General features: G+C 36.5%; 1 protein-coding gene across 19 annotated transcripts in view; it reads right to left on the bottom strand.

The window, feature by feature from the left end:
• TRIP12 (thyroid hormone receptor interactor 12) overlaps positions 1-19,870 on the bottom strand; it is a 141,113-nt gene that overhangs the window by 42,637 nt on the left and 78,606 nt on the right. For 17 of the 19 annotated variants that reach the window (XR_006885773.1, XM_046643515.1, XM_046643516.1 and 14 more), the window contains 7 exons: positions 15,211-15,294; positions 14,071-14,166; positions 4,884-5,032; positions 2,071-2,106; positions 1,892-1,987; positions 916-1,008; positions 577-738 (listed from right to left, as the gene is read on the bottom strand). Coding sequence is in view for 18 of the 19 variants with exons in the window: in XM_046643515.1 (XP_046499471.1) it covers positions 577-738; positions 916-1,008; positions 1,892-1,987; positions 2,071-2,106; positions 4,884-5,032; positions 14,071-14,166; positions 15,211-15,294 (716 nt within the window). In the remaining variant the exon portion in view is untranslated. The remainder of the gene's footprint in view (positions 1-576; positions 739-915; positions 1,009-1,891; positions 1,988-2,070; positions 2,107-4,883; positions 5,033-14,070; positions 14,167-15,210; positions 15,295-19,870) is intronic. The other 2 variants (XM_046643520.1, XM_046643531.1) reach the window with 1 other exon arrangement.

Raw genomic sequence — 19,870 nt, 5'->3', positions numbered from 1 at the left:
TAGTAAAAGAAAATTCAGTTTCTCTACAACCTTGAGGCTTAACTCATGACCTGTCCTCCACCCCAGCCTCTGTAAGCCCTGCTTCCCACATTACAGCACCAGGTCCACTGATTCCGTTTCCTAAATGATTGCTCCTGCTCTTCTCCAAGCTGAGACAGCTGCAGTCTACATTTTTCATTTCATTTCTACTTGGGACACATTCTTGTCTCTCTTCTGATCTTAACCCATATCCCCCTTAGTCTTGTCTGCCTAACCCAGTGCCTTTCTAGAAAGCGTGATCTTTCCAAAAGAAAGTTCTGATCATATCACACAGTAAGCACTGTTTGCTGAAGTAACAAATTTATCCCTGAAAGTTAAAATAGTTGAAGATACCAAACACATGAAATACTATTCATTTCGGTAAATCCACCGAAATTTTATAAAATAATCTAATATGGTACATGACTGGATAACAAGGGAAAGAACATGGATCAGAACGTTTCCAATCTATATATCCAGTTGGAAGATTTAAAACTCTCCTTGAAATTGGCATTTTTAAAAATGTTTTATGACACATAAGATAGGTTGATATTTTACCTGATGGGTTAGCCTTTGGGTAAGCAATGGGAGGGAATCTGCCACAAAATGAAATTCATCTGGCGTGATACTCTGGCAGCAATTGGCTGCAATTGCTAGTGCATTTCTTTGGGCATTTATGCTGAAGAACTCTAGATACAGCAAGCAGTCTGCCAAACCACCCTAAAATATAGAAAACTGTTAAAGTGAAGAAATACCTTCTTATCAGCAATTTAAAAAAAAACAGCAGCACTAAAAAGTCCAGCACACCCCTCTGGAAACACCATGTGTACACACAGAGAGTGCAATCTAGGAGCTAGTACAAACGTGGATCCAGAATCCAACAGTAACAACACTTACCGCCTGTAGAATGGCTTTACTGTGTCTACGTGATAACATCTCCAAGGCAGTCAAGGCTTGCTCTGCCACATCAATACACTGAATAACTTGCAGCTGGGAACACACAAATAGGTAACTTAAGGTTATCATTCAAGTTCTTTTCATTTATCTTCCACATGAATACACAGAGGATTTTCTCTAATTTCCATCAATCTATACTGCCTCTAACAAGAAACCCACCATGGGAAACCAGTGATTTATGAGCTTAAGTTATAACGTATAGCCAATATCATTTTCCTTCCAACTACTGTGCTCTGTTTAAGACAATAAAAAATGTTTTATATAGAGAATAAACTAAACGCAATTACATAACCTTAAATCTTTATATTTAAAACAAATGGGTTGTTTTACACAACAAATTTAAATGAGGTTTTAAATTTTATACCATATTCCAAGGTTATCACATAATGCAAATTTTATTGTGCATTAAAAAGAAAAAGGCCTTTAAGACAGACCAAAAACACAACCTACCACAGACCATAGGAAAAAATTTCCTTTCTTGATGACTCACTTTGTGACTTTGAGCAAGGCACACTGTCTCAGCCTTCTGAGCTCTAAAATGAGGGTATAAATAGTCATCTACCTCACTGGGATGTTTTCTGGAAATAATGAGATTATTTATAATCAAGTGCCTTTAAGTTCTTCTCCGAAAGACTTTATATTAAGGTGATACTAGCTATTCTTGAAAAGCATAAAACTGAGTTGATTTTTATAAATGCTTCATTAGCATCAACTTTAAACCACTGGTCTGCTAAACATGAAATATTTTTCTCAGATCTCAGCTAAACAATATACTTTCATTAAATAATAAATACTAAAAAATGTATTTTAAGGTGGCCTTATAATTTGATGTACTACCTTAGAATTCAGAAGTTAAGAGTTCTCAACTTGATTCCCCTATGCCTGCTTTCCACAAGTTGAGCACAAGCAGGATTACCTTTTCTAAAAAGACAGGAATTGCGTCTACGACAACAGCAGATGATCGAGGAAGTGCTTCCATCATGTATGTTAAGGCTCGACAAGCATGGTTCATCTAGAAAACAAGAAGGCATTTTTATTCAATAATGAATCACCATTTAAATTTGGAGTGTTTTAAAAAATACAGCATATACTTACAATATCAAAATTATGCTCCATCTGCAGTAATGTTATCTGTTAAAAAAGATTATAATAAAGTATTTTTAGAGAAAAGTCCTAGAAGAAGTATTTCTTCCTCTACTTCAACTGAAATGGAACCTATTATTCAAGACTTTTACCATACAAAAACAGTATCAAGTTAAAGCCTAGCATGCATACACAAGAAATGATTCTATTTATTAAGAGGGCATGGCTCATCCACTGTAGCTCTTGACTTGGAAATTTTGCTAGATAATCATCACCTGATGATCCAGGTCAAAAAGAAAGCCTTCCTGTCACCTCCAACCAACCCTTCTGGTACCTCTAATCCCCCTTCAGAAGCCCATTAACATGTCACTGAGGACTTAACAGGTGTTAATAAACAGGTAATACATAAAGGAACACACCAGCAATGCACTGACATTTGTTAACAACTGTCAGTAGAGATTCAAGACCATAGCTTAAACTCTTGTGAATAAGCTTCTCTAAAAGTTGAGCTAAGCATCACTTAACTCTGCTGTAAAGTACACAGTAGTAAAGGATTTAAAAATATTGGTCATATCAGAAACTAATTATGCACCAATTAAAGCCCAACTTAATATAATTATGCTACAAATCCATGAGTGAGTTAAAGATAATATAAAAATATACACAAATATAAATATCTGATTTCATTTTATTTTAGTCTGTCTTGTGGAAAAGACCTTATGCAGATTTCAACGATGTTTTTCAAATGAGGGAATGCAAAACTGTCAGGGGCATACACTCCATTCTCCTGAAGCAGCCAAAGCTACCAAAGAAATGTCCTACTTGGGGAAGCAGACAATCATCACAATCTTCTGGTCTTCAATGGAAAATTTTAAATGCACTAACTTAAGCTATTAAGTACCCTTCAACTAAATGTCTATCTATAGTAATAGATATAGGATATTCTAATACAATACTCAAATATTTAATATGAGTGTCTTCTCAGCTCTGAATTATGCTGAACAAGTATATCTATATACCATAGTTTCTCCAAACTCTTTTTGTTAAACAACACACACATACACACACACTCATCCCCACATACCCCATTTCGGGGTTGAACAGTGCTCCATGTCTCAAATCACCTGCAATCAGTGACTTAAAACACCCAAGCTAAATTGAAAGGGCTTGCTAACAGAAAAAGGAACAAATTCTCTAGTTCTTAAGGGGAAATGTAACTTATAAGACCACGTTTGGGACGGACTGCTGTAAACAGAATCCCTTTCACCAAAATGACTATGGTCACACAGGTGAATGGTGACAGACAGATATATAATCACAATATTCACTTGTGATGAAAGATAAATCTGGACAACTCATTAACAACCGTCATTATTAATAGCATGAGCTGATTTGTGCAGGTCTATTAAGTACTTAAATCTAATCAACAAGCAGCAAATTAAGTAAACTGGACTATGGGTCAACATTTCTGCCTGTATTTAATAGTATCTTTATTTAACTAATAAAAAACTGCATTTTAACAGTAGATAGTATAAGGTGGACATGTTCTTTGTGGCTACCTATTTTTTAATGAACAATAACAACAAAGTTTAAGTCAGATAACAGAAGCCAGCTATTGAAGAAATCAGTAATTTGAGCATGAATATTAACATAGGCAAAATGTCAAAGTACAAAAGCTAACATTGCTTTCATAAAACTTTCAGAAATTAATAGAGTGGAACTGGTAGGATGTGAGAGCTGGCTTTCATTACACGGAGGTCTAACAAGTAAAAGGTGAAGAAACTGTTCTATCCTTTATCACTCCCTGCCAAAGCCAAGCCAAGCCAAGCCATTCAATAAGTCAGAAGAGGCAGAATAGACTATGTCATCTTGTATTTGACTGGTCTTCATTCAGCTCTCTCCTTAACACTCAGCTCTCTCCATAATTCGATAATGTGATCTAATGAGACAATCTGATATACCAACCATAATTTCATTTTGTCAACTTTACGGATATATAAACAAAAACATGATATTTGTTTTTAACTTCAAGGTAAAATATGCTATGAATAAATTCATGACGTTTATGTTAGTCTTTTGTTAGTATTTCATTTCACACTTTAATTTTAATCTTAAAGTCTGGTCAATTTCTTTAATCTTGGACTAAGAATATTACCAAGTCATTATGCTCATGGGTCTACATTTCGTAATGGCAATTTATCTTCCTGTCTTCATATTAAAAAGCTTAAGCAATTAAGACATTAATAAATTCTAAATATCAACACACAACTGAGTTGAAAATCATTAAAAGACTTTTAAAATTGTTCTTCTATTATAAGTATTGCTGTTTGTTTTAGTTTGTCTTTGCTTAAAATAAAACATTTTAAGCTGGAAGGATCCGTATGGTATTCCGGCTCAACTGCTTCGCCATGCACAAAATTATCAAACATGAAATCTTTAGGGCCCAAAAATGCAACCTACCAGTGAGTTGCTTATTACTGCCACACGTCTCACCAGTTTGAAAGAGAAAGCACGTAAGGTTTGGCATAGTAAGTCAGGGTATTACCTGACGGGGCTAACAACTTAATTTAAATACAATCATTTAAGTATCAAAGATGGGATAAGTAGTCACAAAGGAATGGTTTAAAAAGTAGTACTAACGCATCATTAGCAATCACTCACAGTATTTATAAGCGTAAAATAAAAACACTAAGCCACATTCTACAATCTCTTAGTTCTATCACATTTTAAAATTCATAAGACAATAATCATGCTTTCAGTAAAAATATTGGCAGCATTCAAAGAAAAACTGAGGGAGATAAAATGAGGGGACAACTCCATCTTACCAAAGCTGGAACAACACTCTTGACAGGAAACCCTCCCAGTGTCTCCTCATTTCCCATGACCAATAACTGACACATTTCAATAACTGCTTGGAGTTGCTGACTTTCATCACTTGCTTGTAGTCCCTGCAGAAGCTGCTGGGCCTTAGAACCTTCACAGGGGAAAAAAGAAATCATTATTTTTAAACATTTAAGAAAATTGTTTCTAGGTACAAGGTTAGACCCTACACGGTAGCTGGCTCCTTATCTTTTCTGGATCCCAATTAAAGGGTAGGTCTATACACCAGGGTGAAGACAGGCTGCTAATAATTCAAGACAGAATTAAATCAGTTCGATTTACTCTGCCTTAAAGTGATCTCATAGTTATTTATACATTTTGTCTTCTAATTCTTATCTTTTTAAATAAGACAAGTTGATTGGTTTTTAATAGCCATGACAAAAAACAAAATCCCTAAGATTAACATATACTGTTACCTTTAACACACCTGCTTTTAAAAGTGTATATATATATATATATAGTGAGCCAAAGTTTCTGTAACAATAAAAACCTGTTAAACAATGATGCCCAGACTTCAGAGGAAATGCCTTATACCCCTAAATACTTGCATTAGAATGAATGGAATCCAAGTAACAGTGAAAGGGCAAGTAAATGAAAACAGAATAATGCATCTAACAAAAGAGAATGGAAAGAATGTAGTATTTTCTAAAAACAGCCAAAGATTGGCCTTTTCAGCTCCTCTCATTTCATGTGCAGATGCTGCTATCCCAGTTCTTTAGAGGACTTTTATGTTTAAGGCTCAATTTCATTGCCCAAACAACTGAAAAATGCTAAGACCCAACTCTCACAGGGAAGTTGTGCTGAACAAGACACTCAAAAATAAAGTCTACAGATGTTTCAAATTTTCATGGACACCTGTCTACTTGTAACCATGATGAACTCAATTAACACTTAACAAATTTATACCTGACGTTACTTTCAAGCCCTTTCTCTTCTTACGCCTTTTCAGGGTATTCTTTGTGTATTGGATTTTTCCACTCCCACATCATTAAGGATTGAAACGCCTAGAAATGACCTATGTTTGGACACTATCAATAAACATGGAATTCATAGGAAAACCAAAGTTTTTTATTTCAATTAGGTTCCAACGATCTTCCTGAAGGGCACAGGCCATTCAAAGTGATCCTCACAAGGCTTGTTTTCTCTATTATTTAAGACTGTGGCTAATGAGTTGCATAACTATGACTGCCTATCTTCCTTTAACATAATTAACAATCTATCCAAAAATATACTGCAAGAAAGTCAAGCTTAGAGTGATAGCATCTTTAAAATTTTCAGCCTACATCATATCAGTTCCTGTTACAGCAGGCTTATCATTTTTGTGTTGAAATAATGTGGAAGACAAAACAAAATAAAGGAAAAGTATCTTGTGAAAACAAAAGAATCTTCAGTTGCTTCCAGATTCGTTTCGAAAGGATGAAACAGTTCATATAAAGTATGTACACCCTAATAACACAACCACCTAAAATAGGAAAAAGTGATACACATGCCATTGGATGTCTCATAAACACTGTGGCTGGCAAGTCTAAAGACAGGGACCATTTCAGCACAATCATCACTAATACCACTGAACTTCGGGGAAATTCCTAAAAAGACCTTATGCCAAACTGAAAATGACAACAAAAAGCCAAAGCCATAATTTAGTCTCTGATATATGAAGAGAAACCAGATCCTAGATGAGTTGTTTTGATTTTAAGACCATTTTATTCCCTTAAAATTACTGAGGAGCCCCAAAGCACTTTTGTTCATGTAGTTTAAATCCACTGATATCTATTAAATGCATTTGGAATTTTAAAACTTTTAAATATTTTCTGATTCATTACATATTAATATTAAAAAATCTGTGTGGAAAATGACTATATATTTAAAAAACAAAACCTTAGTGATAAGTAGCATTATTATTTTTTTGTTGCAAATTGTTTTAATGTCAGGATTAATAAAAGACAGCTGTATACTCACCTCTGCTTCTACTCTTAATCTGTAGCAGAATGTTATCTGAGATGAAGTATACCGGGGAAAAAAATAGGCCCTATTTCATCACAAAGATTATTAAAAAGATATCTTGATCAGTATAGGCAATAAAATGAATAGCTTTGTTTAGCAAGGGCATCCTTATGTAAAAATGAAATTATTTTTACTAGGAGCATGTGGCAGGGAAGAACAGAACAACTGCTAGTTTGGTGCCACTGTTTCGATTCTTATTTAAGGTATTAGCAGTTTTACCCACCACAGCTTTTGTACTACCAGTTCAAAGATCAACAAAGAAGAAACGAAAAATGTTAGTAATTATTATTAGTTTTGACCTTATAGATTCAATGTAAGGGTCTCAGGAACTCCGCGGGAGTCCATGGACCACACTTTGAGAACCACTAACACAGATCAGAGGTTGGTAGCCAACATTTTCTATAAAGAACCAGAGAGTAAGTGCGGGCTTTGCAAGCCATAGGGTCTCTGATGCAACTATGCATCTCTGGCACCATGGCATGAAAGCAGACACAGATAATACGTAAATAGATAAGCATGGTTGTATTTCAATAAAACTTTATTTACGGTCAGTGAAATTTGAATTTCATTTAATTTTATAGGCACAAAATATTACTGTGTTTGAATTTTTTCTGCCATTTAAAAGTGTAAAAACCATTTTGAGTTCACAGGCTCGGGCTGCATAAAAACAAGCAGGAGTCTGGATGTGGCCCTCGGGTAGTTTGCCGACTGCTGATACAGAGGGGAAAGAGAACCCACAGTACTGCAGGGAATCACAAGAAGCTGATGCGTGCAACTGGATTGGCCCCACTGGACATCTGCTGAGTTCTGGAGCTATGAAGAGGGCTGGGGACTGAGTCACAAGTTTCAGTAACAAAGAGTAAGAATTCCTGCAGTCTCATGGTGCTCAGAAGACAAAGTCCCCGTGGAGGGAGGAGGCCTGCCTCAAACACACTCAGCCAGTGTCCCTACCCCAAGACAACCGCCCCATTTTGAAACTGCATAATGAATAAAGTCCAAGTAGACAGACACTTGCAAGGTTCTGAATCAAAACCCTGGGAGGTTCACAACAAAGAAAGAAGGATGAGCCAGAGGTGGAATGAGTCATACAAAAATTATAACTCTGCTCAAAACAAGTTAAGGCTCTGACTGGAGCAAAGTGATCAGCTTATGACCCTTCATGTTTAATACAGAAAAAGACAAAACCCTCCCTGGTAGAAAACACTACTTGAGGCTCTTCGCTTCATCTATACAAAATGTCTAAGACATCATCAAACAATTACCAGACATATGAAGAGGCAAGAATATGTGACTGATAAGAAGGAAAAAAAGACAACAAAAGCAAATCAACAACACGAAAATTAAAAGACATGTATTTTATAATGATGATTAATAAAATGAAAATAAAGGATGGACAAAATGGGTTAGAATGTAAAGAATTTCAACAAAGAATTAGAATCTATAAAAAAATCAAATAACTGGCTAGAACTGGAAAACAGTATCTAAAACCGAGAACTCATTGATGGGTTTAACAAAAGACTGAAGAAGACAGCAGGAAAAAAATTAGTGACTTTGACAATTGGTCAAGAGAAAGTTTTCAAACTGGGCAAAAAGAAAAAATACTGGGAAAAACAAGAACAAAAATAAAATAGAGCCGGAGAGGCATGCTGGATGAAGTCCAAAGTCTGAACATGTAGGATCTTGATCCGCCCCAAAGGAAGGGGAATATTTGAAGAGATAATGAGATAACAGAAACAATATGTGAAGAGATAACGACCAAGAATTTTGCAAAACTGATGAAGGTATCAACTTACAGATTCAAAGGCTCAGTGAAACCGACACAAATTAAAAATGAAAGAAAAGATCACATAGGCCTAATACAGTCAAACTATCAAAAATTAGTAATAATTTGAAAAAGCACATCTTAAAAGAGGCCGGGGAAAAAAGACGGTGCCTTGAGAGGGCAACCGTAAGACTTTTAAACAGAAACTATGGAAACCAGAAGACATTACAAAGTGCTGAGGATTTTACACCTGGGGAAAATATCTTTTAAAAATTAAGGCAGGGGTCGGCCTGATGGCACAGCGGTTAAGTACCCATGTTCTGCTTCGGTGGCCTGGGGTTTACCGGCTCAGATCCTGGATGCAGACATGGCACCACTTGGCAAGCCATGCTGTGGCAGGCATCCCACATATAAAGTATAGGAAGATGGGCATGGATGTTAGGTCAGGGCCAGTCTTCCTCAGCAAAGAGAGGAAGATTGGCAGCAGATGTTAGCTCAGGGCTAACCTTCCTCAAAATAAATAAATAAAAATTAAGGCAAATCACGGGCCAGCCCGATGGCATAGTGGTTAGGTGCATGCACTCAGCTTCAGCAGCCAGGGGTTCGTGGCTTTGGATCACGAGTGTGGACCTACACCCCACTCAGCAAGCCATGTTGTGGCGGTGTCCCACATACAAAATAGGGGAAGATTGGCACAGATGTACGCTCAGGGCCAATCTTCCTCACGAAAAAATAAATAAATAAAAAAATTTTTTTTGAAGGTTAAGGCAAATCAAGGATTTTCAAAAGCAGTCCTTCACTATATGGAAAAAAAGTTCTTCAGGCTGAAGGGGAACAATCCCTGATAGAATAAAGGAACCACAGGAAGGAATTAAGAGCACTGGAAATGGTATATTTGTGGGCAAACATAAAAGAACATGGATGTTCTAAAACAATTATGTCTTACTGTGTTTATAACACACATTTAAGTAAAACAAACTAAAACAATAGCATATGATGGCAGGAGATAAAAAGAGTTAACTTGTAAGGTTCTTGCACTGTTTGGGATATGATAAAATATTAATAAAAGGTAGGCTATAATAAACCAAGGGTATGCATTATAATCTCTAGGGTAACCACTGAAAGAAGTATACAAGAATATATAACTAAAAACCTTAGCAGCAGAAGAAAAAATGATGCCATCTTGTTGTGATACATGATGTGGAAATGCAAAATGGTCCACCTCTAAAAGAGGCTGGTTTACAACATCTGCCAAAATGTTGTATGCATTTACCTTTTTATACCTCCCTTCTAGAAATCCCTCTTCTAGAAATCTACTCTAAAGATAACACAGCAAAACACAGGAAAGCAGTATTTCATTGCAGCACAACCGAGACTAGAAATAATCCAAATGTCCAACAGGAAACTGGCTAAATAAACTGTAGATCCACAAACTGGAGACTATGGCAGTTTTACAAAAGGAACAGGGAATCTCGTTTCTTTCTCTCTCTAATACATGCAGCAGCTACGGAGAGTGAACAGCAAATACCGTTAAAAGCAAGGTAACGTGTAAAATTTACTACCCATAAAAAAAATAAAATCTTTAAAAAAAAGGGGCTGGCCCCGTGGCCAAGTGGTTAAGTTCGCACGCTCTGCTGCAGGCAGCCCAGTGTTCCGTTGGTTCAAATCCTGGGCACGGACATGGCACTGCTCATCAAACCATGCTGAGGCAGCGTCCCACATGCCACAACTAGAAGGAACCACAACGAAGAAAATACAACTATGTACCGGGGGGCTTTGGGGAGAAAAAAAAAAGAAAATCTTTAAAAAAAAAAAAAATTTACTACCCATATCTAAGAATGGCAGTGTGTGTGGAGTAGATAATGCTGATGTTTTTATTTTCTGAAGTAAATAACAGATGGACAAGCCATAAAATTAACAAAGGTTATTTGTGTGGGAGGACGACACAGAGTAAAGAGATAGAAGAAAAGACTTCTCTAAATATACCTTATTTGTAGACAAACTTTTAGAATCATGCAAATGTCACATAATTATAAGATAAAATTAAATTTGAAAAGCAATCCTTAAAATTTAAAAGCAAAATGAAGCAAATGGGCCAAACCAGGTTGGTGGCATGAACAAAGAGAAAAATTACTTCAAATGACTTTAAAATATAAAATTTGACCACAAAGTGAGACATATCTGAAGAACAGAAAAAGAACTGTTAAAAAAATCAAAACTTTTTCAAAGTACTACTTTTGATGTTAAGTTGGAATTTTGTACTATAGGATAAAGCAAAGAAACGATTAAGTTATTATCATCGGGAACTAGAACTTTGGGTAAGAGAGAAAGGAGACACAAGATAAATAAAGATAATTAAAAGTCCTGCAGCCCTCATTTTGAATTGGCAGTATCAGTATGAACTCATGATTTTAGTTTTAAAAGATAAAATACAATTATTTCCTAGGTTTCTCCTTTAAAAATGTCTAACAACAATCATCAACCCAGTAGCAATGAACACACCTAGAGCCTAGACTGTGGGCTCTAAATACCATTTCATACAAAAGAAAGCAGGGGTCTCTGAGGAAATGCCTGATTTCAGGTATTGGGCGGGGCGGGGAGGGACTGAGCTTGACACACCAGAAAGCAAGGAAGTTATCAAAAACTACTGAGATCATTATCAAAAAGATTCAGAAGCCATCTCAAAATGATCTCATCATCCAAAGACTGGGCAGTTTAATCAACAAAAATCACTGAAATGTCTGAAACCAGTCTCAACTCACTTGACAATGATACTTCAACAACAACAACAACGGCACTTTGGACGATGCAAAAAACAACTATTTTGAAAACTGGTAAATAAAGAGGAGAAAATAATTTTTCCCACACCAACTATTCTCCTGGGTAACTAAACAGAGAGATATTCTTTATACAAGTATATTTCCACTAACCTACTTCTTCTTTTACTTCTGATAAATGAACACTGATCATTAAGTATGGAGTATTGTCATTTCGTAATCCCTGTTACCTAGGCACTGAGTTTTGAAGGCTTAAGAGACAATTAGACTTTATGCGCTGCCTACTACTACCACTTTTGCACAGTCTTTCCTCACCAGGGGAAGAAAATAAAGAATCAAACTCTAATCTGAAAAAGCCTCTAGATCCAACTACCAGTTTACAAGAAATATGCTCATGACATATGAGACAACAGAAATCTGACACTGAAGGACTATCTACTATTAAGCCTTGACACTAAATGGATATCTATTATTGAGAAATTACCGGTTTATTTTTTAGGTACAATAATAGCAATCTGTGTGTGTGTGTGTGTGTGTGTGTGTGTGTGTTAAGGGGCATTATCTTGAGCTACATGATGTAATGCTTATAGATAAAATTGTATAATGTCTGGGATTCATTTCAAACTACTACGAGAGGAGGGATGTGAGTGAGGGTAAAGATAAAGATTGGCCATGAAGTAGGTATTGCTGAAGCTGGGTCAAGGGCATGGAAGGGTGGAACACTGTTTTCTACCCTGGTTCTAGTCTACAGTTTACATTAATTTCATGTGCAACAGTCAACTCTTAATATGGATTTGAGATGTTTTAATGGTAATACCCCTAGGCAGCACTGCAAAAACTTTTCTTCCCAGCCTTCTCCCCAGAAATAAATGAAGTGGTAAAAGAAACAAAATCAAATTTCTCTTAAAAAAAAAAACTGATGGCAACGTATACACCAGATTGTGATCCTGATTCAAATAAACAAAATTTTGAAATGGGCTTATGAGAGGGCTGGAACATTGGAACTCTGAACAGATACGGACTGATAATGATGGGTTCACGGAGGCTATTATACTACTATGCTCTCAAATTTTGCGTATGTCTGATCTTTTTCATGAAGATCACTTCGTTCCCCTTTTCTAAATCCTTCCGTGGTTCCTGATTACAGTTAGGTTAAATCCCACACTTGCTGCCGGCCTGCCAAGGTCCTACACGACCTGGCAAGTGCCTACACCTCCCAGATTTTGTCTTCTAACACTTTCCCTTCACTCTTCCCACAGGCTCCTCTTGCTGCCTATTTCTCAAACATGCCAAGCCCATTTCCACGGCCGGTGATGCACTTCCTCTTGCCATCAGACCTGTGCAGAGCTGATTTCCTCACTTCATTTAGGTCTCCATAAAGTCACTGGACTGTGCCTCAGAGAGGGTTTCTCTAACCAGCCTATCTACACCTCCCCGCCCCCCCCAGCCAACCTACATCCTTACTCTGCTCTGTTTTCCTTCGCTGCACTGACACTACCTGAAATTTTACTATGCGATAATTGTTTTGTTTGTGGCCGGGTGGTCCTCTAGTATGGAAGCTCCACGTGGGAAAAAATTCTGCTTACTATCCTGTTTATGACTCAGTTCAATCCCAGCACCTAATAAATGACACTAAATAAAAATCCAGTCGAGGGTTCACGAGAACTTCGAGACAGGGCATGTTTTATCTGAGAGCTGAGTGTGGGGGCAGCAAAAGTAAAACAAAAACAAGAATACTAGCTGCTTCTTACGTTTCCTGTCAAATGTAAAATGCCAGAACTTGAAAAAGCCTCAAGTACAAGTACACATAAGTGATCACACATACGCACATTGTACTATTTCAAAAAAAAGCACATATTAGTAAGGTCAAAGTTAAAAGGCTTCAGTAACACTTTAGGAATTTTGAAATTAATCAAGACTGAAGTCTACGAATAGCCCCCTAATTCTACGGAAACATTATTGATGAAGTTACTTAGAAAGACTTAAATGTAAATTTTCCTTAAGGAAGCTAAAGACAGTATTCTATACCACAAACAATTTAAATGGATTTGTAATTATGCACAAGTTATTCTTAGTTACAAATTGAGACTGCAAGAGTCACTATTGTGTGTACCACATATGACAAGATCTCTGGATTATAACAGATTAATTTGATTACTTGAGTCTAGCGACTGGTAATTCTGCTGAGAAATCTTTCTTCTCAGACTCATCTGAGGATTGACTGTCTAATGGGTTAAACTGTACTATACCATAAAAAACTCAAGATTCAAATCTATGCGAATCATGCAATCAGATACAATAATAATCAATGTCATCATCTGAGGTTCTTCACTCTTTTATTATAGTTGTGGTTTTCTAATGACTCCAATTCAGTAATCAAAAATAAGAGTGCAGAAGAAAATCTTAGAGCTGCTGTATTTAAGGCAAGAATGTGCACAAACCTTATTTTTTTAAAAACAGGTTAAATTAAAGTTCACGAAAATTTTCTTCCATGAAAACTTACTTACCTCAATAGTTAAACAGTAAAAACAGCACTCAACTAATTATTAAGGGTTTGCAGGGAGGACAAATTTAAAAGTATTCACTTACTAGCTCCACTTCCAATTGTTCTATGGAAAAGCTGTGACATCCGAGGACCAAGAGGGCCAAACAGGTGAGGAGGAAGACCCCTGGCCTCTAACAGAGCTAAAGGAAAAAGAAGGGCAGGAGTAGTTGTTACTGTAACTGATCTTATCTAAAAATCTCAAGCAACTGATTCACCTCACATAACAGACTTAGGCAACGTTACTCTCCATTTTGAATTTAAGAGAAATGTAACTAATGTAAGTCATCGCACCCATACGCCAGCTCCAAGGCAGCTCAAGGTTTTATGGAGATATTAAATATCAGCGCCAGAGGGAACTTGTGTAAGTGGTCCAGGAGAACTCAAAGCAAATACTTTATTTGGAAGAAATTATATGTTAAGCACCCTTGTGTTGTTTTCTCTGATATTATTTCCCAATCAGATATTGGTCATGAGGTCCTCTAAAAACCTATGAAAAATTACTTTTATCAATTCCAAAAAGTGAAAAAGACTGTGTTCATGAGATTTCTAGTCAAACAGAGACTGTTATAAGTTCCTTCAGGAACTTTAAAAGCAATCTGAAACTGATTTATAAATAATATGTTTCTTGTGAGTCTCTCATTGGGGATCTATTATATAAATCAACCATCTGAAAACAATAAATATACATACGCATATGCTTGTAAAGAAGTGTATACACAATACAAGGCTGCTTTTTAAAAAGCACTTACAACATTAAAATATCTGGAGTTTATGTATATACTTTACATTCATTTTGAAATAGGTGATCAAGAACACAAAACAACAAAAAAACACCCTACTAGGTGCATTACGTTATTAGGTACCAGAGAACAATATATTAAGCAACCCCTTTTTCAAGATCTTCCTTAATTTATTACCAGGTACACATGCAACCATAATGAGGAAAATTTTTAAACATAAAAAATAAATATATAAGATTTTGTCTAAAACAGTAAAAATGAAGAGCCAGGCAGATCATCTACCAATTCCTAATCATCAGATCACCACTAAATAAGAAGCTTTTTCGCAGTGCAAGCATTGCTAGGTTATGTTCAAATAGGCTTATCTGAATTAATTTCAACAAAGAAAAGCAGTAACAGGGAGCCCATGCTAATGATTTCTTGAAAGCTCATAATCGTCTTTACCTTGTAATCGTCCCATCTCGGAATCATCTGATTCACTCTCCCCAGAGGTGGTCATGCCCACAGCCCCTGCAACAGAACTAGAGGCTTCAAAGGGGGGGAAAAAAGGAGGTGAGGGTTAGGAGAGAACATTTAAACTCATTATGTCTGGTTTATCTTAAAAAAGAAAAAGAGTTTTACAGACAATGCAAATTTACAGTGAATAAAGGCAATTAAACGTGTGCCCATTGCACATTCAGCTGTTCTTCTGGACTGCATCCTGGAGCTTTTATGAAAAGAGTCTGGTTCAACTATCTTAGTATAAAACAAGCATAAAAACACCACCTTTGCATTTATTCATACACAGCTTTGAGAAATTCCTCCTGTCTTTGAAACTGTTCCCAAATTAAGTCTTATCCTGAACTTTTCTACCAAAAGTCTATGGAAATAACACTGCTAAAACCACTGCGATATTTAATAGATGATTAATTAGTCAGAAACCTAACAGAATGCAAAGTTGACATTTGGGGGAAATGTCCCAGGTCGACGTGTCCCTTCTTCAATCCGCCTTAGGCCTGAATGATAGTCTTCATACGATCATTTCTCTCTTAATTTCAAGAGTGTGCAAAGATTATCATCTTTCATTTCCAAGACAAAATATTGAAGATACACATTACAACTAACAGATAACTGCAAAACCCACTGAAGTACAAAGGAGAGGGCAGCTAAGGTGTCAAAGCCAGTACAGAATGAAGAGTTCAGATTCAGAAAGTTCTACTCCCCAAAATGCTAACCTGAGCAACACTTCAGTCTAAACAAACAGAGGTTGATTCTATTACACATCTGACCAGGAGACCAAACTCTATTCCTGCAAATCTAGCAGTTTGCCGGTTCCTCTTCTCTGTGTCTGTTGAATCCTAAAGCATTTTTTTACACTTACGATCTTACGATTAACCTATGTATGACCACATCATCCACAATACTTTAAGCCCTGAACACTGGACAGATAATGACAGAACGCAAGCCAGGAAGAATATTTTTGTCATTACTGTTAAAAGAGGCAAGGGGATAACATACAGCAACTTAAAAAGCTTTTCTGAAGAAAAAGATGCTAATGCTAATATACCAGCCACCAACTCTGTATTTTTATAAAACTTTTCTTCACATCTCATTAAGTATTTTCTATCATTTCACTGGAATTTAAAAACAATTCATAGAAAAATGTATGCTTTAGAACAGGAGTCAGCAAACTGGGGCCCGCAGGCCAAATCCAGTCCAACACACATCATTTTATGAATAAAATTTTATTGAAATATAGGTGAACTCATTCATTTGCTACTCTAACGCAACAACAGAGCCTGTATAAAGCCTAAAACATCCACTATTTGGCCCTTTACAGACAGCGTTAGCAACCCCACGGTTATGAGTTACAGGTTAACCAGAAATGCTAATACTAAAGGGTATCAGAGTTTAGCAAAATCCACACTGCTGGTGAAGAAAAAGGAGATAACCAGTAACTGCAGTCTATAACGCTACTTACAGGTGGTGTTTATTAAATGCTTCCTATATGCAGGCTGCGTCTACGTGTTTCTTCACAACCACACAAAGAGGTATTATAATCAGGCACATGAGGAAACTGAGGCTCTGTGTCTCTGAATGTACTTGAGATTGAACGTGTACTTGATCTGAGATTTGAACCCTGGCAGTCTGACTTCATAGGTTGTACTCTTACAAACTGTACTCTATCAGCTCCTTAAACATATTCCTCAGTACTAATTTTTAATTCAAGTACAGCTGCTTCTTCACATTATATAGAACCCGCTAACAACTACTGTTATTAGGTCCCAATTACGACTGAATTTGTTAAAGTGACTCTTAAACTTGCTTTAAAACTCTTCCAATTATGTGGAAAGCAAACACAAAGTTTTGACAAATGAAATAGATCGTTTTTTAAAGCACACTCCACAATCATACATTTTTTAAGAAAAGAAAAATTCACTTGTTAAGGTAATGCTTGTTTTTTAAGTTTATCAGAGGGTCTACTGGTTTTACTTTAAAACATCCTACAGATCTACAACCTATGATTTTTAAAACTTTAAGTTACTTCTTAAACATATTATTCTAATGACTTAATAATGAATAATGAGTATCTCAAACTACACTGTCACAAAGACAGTAAGCAAGACATAAAACTTGTAAAAGTACATAATTAAAAGAGCTGCTAAGACTGTTATGGTAGGATCCCGTCTTAAGGGAGCCACAGAACCACTACAAGAAGGGGCAGGGATTTTCCCATTTTTAATGGAGGTGGTGTGCCTGTTTTGACAGAAATCAGCTACTGGACCCAAAGAAAAGGATTCTTTGCCAGTCCTGTGGTGGCAAAGCTCCCTGCATATAAGTTTTACAAACTTAGATACACCAAACTAGCCTAGCCTGTAGGTGGCTGTTTGCAACGTCCTGCAGGTAAAGAAATGTAATCAATCAATAGGAGTTAATGATAATGTTCTTCAGTCAAGGTGTCAAACCTCCTTAGGGAACATCCATAAGCTCTGTCCCCGGATACACATATAAAAGTAAGACTATCAAGCAGAGAAAATCCAATGCCAGATTCTAAGAGGTGTCAATCTTTGTTTAAACCAGTATCTCTCTCATCTAGTTTTAGCATATCTCCACAGCACCATCTAGTTTCCAATATAGTTGAATGAAAACAATGAAGGAAATATTGATTAAATTAGAACAGAAGAATTTTACTGGGGAGCTCCAAGTTTTTAGACTTTAACCAAGCCAGACTCTTACATAGAAAGCAAAGATAAAGTATCAGAAAGCTGATAAAACAATTTTTACTTGACAGGAACCACTAAGGGTTTATCAGATACCTAAGTATTGAAGGCAACAGAAAGATTTCTCTAGTGTCATGAAAACTTTTGAGCAAGGCCAGGAGAATGGTTGTCAGGAATGTAATTATGCCTTATATGGGCCCTGGCATCAGGTGATACGGTAACAATCTAATTTGTAGTGGTATTAAACACAAGTCATTAGGGAGAGAAAAATTTACAAAACTGGGCTTTCTTTTTATAATCTGACCCTATTCATTTCTGGTGAAATTAAGATGGCCAGAGCAAAATGTAGGTGCCGGAACATTTTTTTCTTACCATTTGATTGTTTTGCAGGTGTGAAAAATACTTGATTCTCCATTTTAGTATCTCCAGTATTTGCAAACCTTTATCACCATGACAAAGGGATGCACAGCTCTGATGAAGTCCAAAACTAAATCCCTGACTCTTGGGACAACGTGGGAATCACTTAACTTTCAACTTCAAGAGCTGGCATTTCTTCTAAGAAGAGCTAGAAGGGCTGAGCTCCATATCACAAGATACTTCAGAGTGACCCAGCAGGGACATGATTATCAACAAACTTTCCTAAGTGTCAACAACACTGGCAAAGTCAGGGTGATATAAGCAAGTTTGCTAAACATGGAGCAATGTTTTAATATCTACATGCGAAAAAAGAAATACCCTTATTTCAATGATTCTATTGAAATAGGTCAGGAAGATACGATCTTTAAAAATAAGTAACACTAAAAAATGAATATTTAAATAATACTGAAGATGTTAATTCAATTTCTTTAAATTAATAAAAACACCGTTTCAAAAAAAATGTTTCAAATGAAGGGAGTCTTACACCAAGTGTATAAGAGCTGTCTAACTACGGATACTTGCCAAAAGATGCACTAAGTTACCACCATCAATTTATACTCTACACTAACTTAGAAGGTTTTATTTTTCTTTAAATTCCAATTTTACACAGTGAGAAACTAAAGCACCTTACACTGAAGAACTTAATATAAAGCCACTAAGAAATTTGCCTCTTTCCCCAGAACTACTTTAGCGAGCTGGCAGAGGAATTCCTGTAGCATTCCTAAGGGATCCAGCCTCCAAAATGTAATGAAGCTAGTGCTGCTCTAATACCAGTCAACGTGCCACATGGATCTTTTACACAGACTCGGAAAATACCTAGATCACCCAGTGATTTCAATTATGACTGAGGATGAAACACAGGCGAGTGCTTAGAAGGGCATTCTCATAAACCTACTCCCTTGAAGCTTTTATCCTCCTAGGAAAATATACCAGGGAACAATTTCACATGCCACCCCCTCATTCTGGCCTCCAGTTATATCCATATGAATTAAATAAACTCTTGTAACTGTAGGGAAGCAGACAACACAGCTGTTATAAACGTGTACTTCTTTTCTAAGACCTGGATTTAAGAGCTACACATCCTAGTTTGTAACCCTGGGCAAGCGTAATCATTATGTGTCTTGGTTTTTTCTGATTTATAAAATGAGGATAACAGTACTCACACCCCAGCAGGTTGTTTTGAACATTAAATGAGAATGTACGTAAAGCGTTTTTAAAAAGTGCATTTAAGTCTGCAACGGCGCGTGCACTCTGTCAGTTATTCTAATTACAGTAACGGGTCCACTTTAACAACACATCCAACAGCTCCATTTCTGTCATCCATGTGGATATTACCCCACTTCCACATTCAGACTTGAAATACACATTACAACACTGGGAAGGATAGGCTGTGCGTCATAAAGAGCTTCAATGAGTTGCACGTGCAATCAACTGTATTTTTCCAAAAATCTACCATTTAACCCTTCTGAAAAACTATTCTAGGAAAA

The sequence above is a fragment of the Equus quagga genome, chromosome 17 (assembly GCF_021613505.1).
Source record: "Equus quagga isolate Etosha38 chromosome 17, UCLA_HA_Equagga_1.0, whole genome shotgun sequence".
NCBI lineage: Eukaryota > Metazoa > Chordata > Mammalia > Perissodactyla > Equidae > Equus > Equus quagga.
This window is presented reverse-complemented; position numbering and strand designations above follow the sequence as displayed.